Source organism: Phaseolus vulgaris, chromosome 1 (assembly GCF_051622355.1).
Source record: "Phaseolus vulgaris cultivar YP4 chromosome 1, ASM5162235v1, whole genome shotgun sequence".
Classification (NCBI taxonomy): domain Eukaryota; kingdom Viridiplantae; phylum Streptophyta; class Magnoliopsida; order Fabales; family Fabaceae; genus Phaseolus; species Phaseolus vulgaris.
In genome coordinates, this window is record NC_143498.1 from 23,749,862 (window position 1) to 23,757,924 (window position 8,063).

Consider the following 8,063-nt stretch of genomic DNA (forward strand, 5'->3'; position numbering starts at 1 on the left):
AAGAGTGATATAACACAAAATCTAAACACTAAAAACTAAACCCAAACAGCAGCAACACAACATCCAAGCATCTTCACATATTTGGGGTCATCAAAGCCTTATGTTCAATATTCTCCCCCTATTTGATGAAGACAAATCCCTGGTTGCTTTGGGATGGTTGTTTAGAACTTTGTCACCACCTGCAATCACAAATAAAAGCAGAAAAGCACAGAGTATTTGTTTCTAGAAATAACAGAGCACCATTAAACAATTTTCACAATCAAACTAGAGTGAAAACCAAACCATAGGTGTAGCAGCAGAAGAACAATCGGTTAAATCGCAGGATTAACCGGTTAAAACTATCAGAGCAGTAACTTTTATCAAATGTAGTGATTAAAGCAAAATAAGTGTGCAAATAATAGATGATTACAGCCCAAAATCATAAAAGCTATTTCTCCCCCGATTTGTCTTCACAAATACACACAAGGAACGATTAAAAACAGGATAAAGAAAAGATAAATTGTTCATAGAAAAAGGCCATTTAAAAGAAAATTCTCTAGCCTTAGTCTTCTTTCCCATATTGTAGCTCAAAAAGTTGATTCTGTACAGTTTCAATTTGCTCATCCAGGTTCAGGAAACGTGCATCCATACCCTGGAATCTCTCATCAAATCTCTATGTTCAGACAAGGAGCAGAGGATTTTTTTTGTGAGACATGGGAAAGATTCAAGATGATATTGAGAAAATGCCCAACTCATGAGTTTGAAGACATTGCTCAATTGAGCATATTCATTAATGGTCTCAAATCTGATATGAAGATGCTCTGAGATGCTGTAGCTGGTGGAACAATGATGACTCTTGATGCAAAACAAGCAATGAGGATTATTAAAGCATTGACATCAGCGGATTCTCAAGACCAGTATGATGGACGAAGTACTCAGAAGAAAGGATGGAGGGAAGATACACTATTGGCTCAAAATCAAATTTTGACACAGCAGATTGAGCAGTTAACCACACAAATGGCGAAATTGCCTCAACAATTGCATGCTACTCAAAGTCAAAATCAAGAATTAAGGTGCAAACTGCATGGAGGTGAGCATTCCAGTGAGCAATGTGCTTACCAAAATATTTCTTCTGAAAAAAAGTGTTTTACATGGAAGATCAAGGAAAGTAAGGAACTTTTCAACAACTCCAACTATTAGATCCTGTGTCCTAAGAGAGAATGAGCAAAATGGAAGATTTTATGGAAAAATCTACACACCATGTTGGTTGTGCAAAAGAACGTTGAGAATCTGGAGACACAAATTAAGCAACTTACACAAGAGTTGAGGGAACTCAAGGAGAAATGTAATTCAATCACTACTAGAAGTGGAGTAGTTATAGGAAAGGGGATTGGTGATAATATACAAAGTAAGGAAAGAGACATAGAAAGTGAGGAAGAGAGAAAAAGTAAGGAAAGAAAAATTTTGAGGGAAGAGAAAAAAGAAGAAGAAGAAAAAAACCAAAAGTGAAGAGGGAGAAGAGAAAGAAAAAAATGAGAGGGTACAGGAAGAAAAGAAAAAAAAAAGGAAAAAGAGAATGAAAAAAATTAGTGTTCCAATTGTAGATTTACCTTATCCACATGCTCACTTCAGAAAGAATATAGAAGGACAGTTTATCAGATTCTATGAAATTCTAAAACAACTAGAGATAAGTATTTTGTCCACTGAAGGTTTGGAACAAATGCTTACTTATGCCAGATTTATGAAGGATTTGTTGACCAAGAAGAGAAGATTAAAAGAACAAGGAATTGTGGAGCTAGAAGCCAGATGTAGTGCCATTATTAAAAAATCATTGTCACAAAAATCTACAGATCCGGAGAGTTGTACTTTGCTAGTCACAATAGGATATTTTATAGTGGCCAAAGCATTACTAGATCTTAGGGCAAGCATAAATCTGATGCCACTATCTATGTTGAAGAAAATTGGGGATGTTAAAATTCTGCCTACAAGGATGACATTGCAATTAGCTGACAGATCAATAAAATATCCAAATGGGATAGTAGAAGATCTTTTGGTGAAGGTAGACAAATTTTACTTCCCAGTTGATTTTGTGATCATGGACATAGAGGAAGAAGTCGAAGTACCTCTCATTCTTAGACGCCTATTTATGAAGATTGCAAAAATTATGATTGACGTGGATGAAGGAAAATTGAAGGTTCGAGTGCAGGATGAAGAAGTTAGCTTTGATGTATTTGAAGCAATGAAACATTCGATTGATCAGAAGGATATTTTAGGATGGATGCACTGGATGAACTATATTTGGAAAATCACAGAAAAATATTTATAGATGATTCATTGATGAAAACAAATGATAATGAAAATTGTGAGGAATGGAAGGATAAGGAAGTCAAGGAATGTTTGCTTGAGCCGGGAAAGGAAAAAGAAGTTCAACAAGGGATTTTTGATGAATTAGAACTGAACAAAGCCAACACCCCTCAGAAAATAGAGATGAAATCGTTGCCAACACATTTGAAATATGTTTTTCTTGAAGAAAATGGGGAGAAGCCAATTATCATAAGCATCCATTTATCCAAAGAGGAAGAACAAAAGGTGATAAAAGTGTTGAAGGTAAATAAAGAAGCTATAGGATGGACATTTGTTGACTTGAAAGGTATAACCCATCATATTGCATGCATAAAATTCACATGGAGCAAGATTTCAAACCTGTGGCTCAACCACCAAGGCGGTTAAATCCTTCCATGAAGGAGGTTGTTAGAAATGAGGTACAAAAGAATTTAGAAGCAGGAATGATTTATCCCATTTTAGACAGTGTGCGGGTTAGTCCAGTATAGGTACCTAAGGAATGAGGTATGACATATATTTATAACAAAAACAATGAATTAATTTCTATAAGAACTGTTACAGGATGGAGGATGTGCATTGACTATAAGAAACTGAATCAAGCTACGTGGAAAGATCATTATCCATTACCTTTTATGGTCAAATGTTGGAAAGATTGGTAGATAAAGCATATTATTGTTTTTTGGATGGTTATTTTGGATATCATCAAATTGTGGTTGATCCATAATATCATGAGAAGACAACATTTACTTTCCCATTTGGCGTTTTTGTTTAACAGAAAAAGCTATTTGGTTTATGTAATGCCCCATCAACTTTCCAAAGGTGTATGTTTGTTATTTTCGCATATATGATTGAGAAATGCATTGAAGTTTTTATGGATGACTTTTCTGTGTTTGGATCTTCTTTTGATGATTGTTTAACTAATCTTGATCTCGTACTGAAGCGATGTGTGGAGACAAATCTTGTGCTAAATTGGGAGAAATGTCATTTCTTTGTCACTGAAGGAATTGTCTTAGGCCATAAAATTTCTCATAAAGGGCTGGAGGTACATAAAGCAAAAGTTGAAGTCATTGAAGTTACCTCCACCAGTCAACATCAAAGGAATTAGAAGTTTTCTAGGGCATGCTAGATTTTAGAAAAGATTTATTAATGATTTCTCCAAGATTTCAAAGCCCTTATGCAACCTTCTCAATAAGAATACTCCTTTTAAATTTGATGATAATTGTTTAGCTGCTTTTAATATCTTGAAAGAAAAACTCATTTATGCACCTATCTTATCTGTTCCTGATTGGAAACTTAATTTTGAGATAATGTGTGATGCTAGTGATTATGCAGTAGGAGCAGTCTTAGGACAAAGGAAAGAAAGAATTTTTCAAATAATACACTATGTAAGTAAATTTTTGAATGAAACTCAAAGTAATTACACCACAACAGAAAAAGAATTACTGGCTATAGTATATGCACTTGAGAAATTTCGATCTTATTTGATAGGTTCTAAATTCATTGTTTTCACTGATCATGTTGCAATAAAATATTTATTGAATAAAGCAGATTCTAAGCCAAGGCTTATACGATGGATACTTTTGTTGCAGGAATTTGATTTGGAGATCAAAGATAAGAAAGGATGTGAGAACAATGTAGCAAATCATTTATCAAGACTAACAAATGATGAGGTAACCACATTGGAGCCTGAAGTTCTTGCTGAATTTCTAGATGAGAAGCTACTGATAATCAAAGAGAGGCCATGGTTTGCATACATGGCCAATTTTAAAGCTACTAGAACAATCTCGAAGAATTTGGACTGACATCAAAGAAGAAATTTTTTTAAGGATGCCAATGATTATGTGTAGGATGATCCTCATTTGTTTAAAATTGGTGCAGATAATTTGCTGAGAATATGTGTTTCTTCAGATGAAGCCAACAAGTTATATGGAAATGCCATAATTCAACATATGGAGGACATTTTAATGGGGGAAAGACAGCTGCAAAAATTCTTCAATCAGGTTATTTCTGGCCTTTTTTGTTTGAAGATACACATGCATTAGTACAAAGATGTGACAGGTGCCAAAGGACAAGAAGCATTTCTAGAAGACATAAGATGCCATTACAAAATATTCAAGAAATTGAGGTTTTTGATTGTTGGGGCATTGATTTTATAGGACCTTTGCCATCTTCTTTTTCAAATGAATATATACTAGTGGCAGTTGAGTATGTTACTAGATGGGTGGAAGCAATTCTAGCACAACATGCAGATTCCAAGAGAGTCATTAAATTTCTTAAAAGGATTTTTTTTTTGCATATTTAGCACTCCAAGAGTATTGATAAGTGACGGTGGATCTCATTTTTGTAATATCAAGTTGAAGAAAGTGTTAGAGCATTATAGGGTTAGTAATAAAGTAGCATTAGCCTACCACCCACAAACGAATGACAAGTAGAAGTTTCTAATAGAGAAATCAAGAAAATATTAGAGAAAACACTGGTTGCATCAAGGAAAGATTGGTCAATGAAACTTGATGAAGCTTTGTGGGCGTATAGAACGACATTTAAAATGCCTACTGGCCTTTCCCCATTTCAGCTTATTTACGAGAAAGTTTGTCATCTTCCGATAGAATTGGAGCATAAAGCATATTGGGCATTAAAAAAATTAAATGTAGATGCCGAAGCAGTAGGGGAAAGAGAAAACTTCAAATCCAAGAACTTGAAGAGATGAGGTTAAGCTCTCAAGTGGTGGCCAACACACTCATCTTGGAGCACATCACCCTTCAAGTGGCGTGACATTTCTCACCCACAATCATAAGCTTTCTCATTCCATTTAATGTTTGTCTCTTAGTTTCTCTTCTTTGTTGCTCTTGGGTTTCACTCATAATCATGAGTATGGTGCATCATTTGGGAGGCTATGGCCACCATTGATGTTACCTTGTGCTTATTTTCAATTCCGCATTTCATCTCATTCTCACCATATTTTGTTTTTCTTCTTTGCCTCTATGAAGTGAACCTTCACACTTACTTAACCTTTTGGTTAAGTTCGTGTCCAGTGGGAATCTTCCTTAGGTCCTCACCTCTAATTGTTAAAATTTCAACCTTAAGTAAAAGTGTCACTATGAAAACATCTAAAAATCAACTCACATCAACTAGGAAAGACTATCTTAACACATCCTGTTCCAGAAGAGAGTTTAAAAGGGAGGATTACCCCTCCAAATCCAGGTATGAAGGGTCCCAAGAGGATGAAAAGGAAAGAAAAATAGGAAACTGTTTTTCTGGAGCTGAACTAGATATTGATAACATTTTCCCTTCAATTACAAAACCTTGTGAGGATGTGCTTGAAGAGAAATTTGTGTCTGGAGCCGAACCAGATATAGATATAAATGGTTCCTCCACAGGAAATGAAGATTTATGGTTGATTGCAAAGGAAGAAGAAGAGGAAACCCAAAAGGAAAAGGAGTCTCTTATGACACCCCCTACAAGCATAAAAGAATCCTTAAAAGGGGATTGAAATACTTTGAACTCTTCTTTTCAATTATATAATACTCATTCTTCTTCACAAAAATCTCAAATACAACACTTTGCGACGTTGTTGCCTAGCTTGGGCAATAAACAACACAAAGTGAACAAAAATATTTTTGATAAAAGCCTTATGTTTTACTTTCAAATTTTTTATAAAAGGTTTTATTTCTGTTCTGTTTTATTTTCTTTTAATAAAGAAAATTAACTAATATTTGTTTGATGTCTATTGTAGAATGACATGGCCAAAGGTTGGTGTCATTAAGCATCATTCAGATCTGAGGACAAATCCTTTTCAAGAGGGAGGGAATGATGAAAATCATCCAGCCTCACAACATTCGGCTAAGAAGATTGGAAGCAGAAAAATGAGCTCCTCATCTCAGGGACAATTAATTGTTGTCTGCTCCTCCATTTTTTATTTAATTTAATAAACATTGTACAAAGTAATATAGGGTTTATTTTGGGCTTGTATTTCGGCCATTGTCTTGGGCCATGTGATGTGAGTTGATTTTAGATGATTCCATTTTAGATATGACACTTTACTTAGGATTGAGTTTTTTTATCAATTATATGGTGAGAACCCAAAGAAGATCCCCACTGGACACGAACTTAACCAAGTGTTTAAGTAAGTGTGAAGGTAAACTTCTAAAGTGCAAAGGAAAGATAGAAGTATATGGTGATTGATGATGAAGGGACAAAATTAAATGAACATGGAAGGAAACATAAAAGCATGATGGAAAGCAAATTGACAATGGAGGAAAATAAGAACATAAGAACAAAAGGATAAATGGAGTAATGGAAAAAAGGAAGAAATAAAGGAAGGAAAATGCTTATGTGATGGAAGAGAGTTGGACTTGCCACTTGCAGTGTGGTTTTCCTCCAAGAAAAGTGTTGATGGCCGTCACTTGAGAGCTCTCAAATCACTCAAGATGAGACCTAATGCTAAGAGGAAACAAGTCTCACAAACACCTCACACAAATTGTGCAGAGTAACTTTTCTATTCAAATTCAACATGAAAAATACAAGGAGCATGACACCCTATTTATAAGAGATGGCACCTTGGAAAACAAGAAGCTAGGGTAGGATGACAAACTTAAAAATGGAGCTGCCTTTAGGGTTTGACTAAGTCAATACCACACCTTAGGATAGTTCTTCTAGAAACTAGGTCAAAAACAAGCTAAAGTGATAAGCACACCTCCCCTATTATGCTATATGAACCTACTGTAGCCTATCTTTCTATTTGGACCTTTAGAGTGAGCCCAATTTATTTGCAACTTGTTTATAAGTTACCATAGCTCTCAAAGGTCTAAGTTTCCTACCTCTTCAAAAAGCCAAAATGAGGAAGAATGTGAGTTACCACGTGAGGGAGACTTGTTAGTGATAAGGCGCATGCTTGGTAAAATTCAAAAACCTTTTGATGAAAGTCAAAGGGAAAATATATTTTACACAATCATACAATACAAGCCAACAAGGAGATGACCAAGGACTCAAATTACCATTCACATTATGAGAAGTCATCTCAACTTTCAAGTGAAGGCCCCACCAAGGATCTAGCAAATCTCACCAAAAGGAGAAATGGGCAAAGACCAAAACATCGAATGTTCTTCCTTCTGGTCTTCTTAAGAATAAAACAAGTTGTAAATAAATTGGGCTCACTTTAGGGGTCCAAATAGCAAGATAGGCTAGAATAGGTGCATTTAGCATAATAAGGGGTGTAGTTATCATTTTAGCTTGTTTTTTTACATAGTTTCTAGAAGAAGTGACCGAAGGTGTGGTTTTGACGTAGTCAAACCCTAAAGGCAGCCCCCTCACACATTTACCATCATACCCTTGCTTCTTGTTTTCCAAGGCACCATCTCCTATAAATACAGTGCCTTCCTCCTTGTATTTTCATGTTGAATTTGAATAGAAAAGTTACTCTGCAAAATTTGTGTGAGGTGTTTGTGAGGCTTGTTTCCTCTGAGGATTAGGTCTCATCTTGAGTGATTTGAGAGCTCTCAAGTGGCGGCCATCAACACTTATCTTTGAGGAAAACCACACTCCAACTGGCGTGTCCAAATCTCTTCCATCACATAAGCATTTCCTTCCTTCATCTATTCCATTTCTTCCATTTACTCCATTTATCTCCGTGTTCTCATCTTCTTATTTTCCTCCATTGTCAATTCGGTTTCCATCATGCTTGTATGTTTCATTTTATGTTCATTTAAATTCCGCCCTTCATCATCAATCACCATATACTTCTA

General features: G+C 35.4%; 1 protein-coding gene across 1 annotated transcript; it reads left to right on the forward strand.

The window, feature by feature from the left end:
* The first annotated feature begins 1,239 nt into the window (after positions 1 to 1,239).
* LOC137815647 (uncharacterized) lies at positions 1,240 to 2,305 on the forward strand. The gene is made up of 2 exons (XM_068618760.1): positions 1,240 to 1,426; positions 1,584 to 2,305. Exons 1-2 carry the CDS (start codon positions 1,240 to 1,242, stop codon positions 2,303 to 2,305), a joined length of 909 nt encoding a protein of 302 aa, XP_068474861.1.
* The last annotated feature ends 5,758 nt before the right edge of the window (positions 2,306 to 8,063 follow it).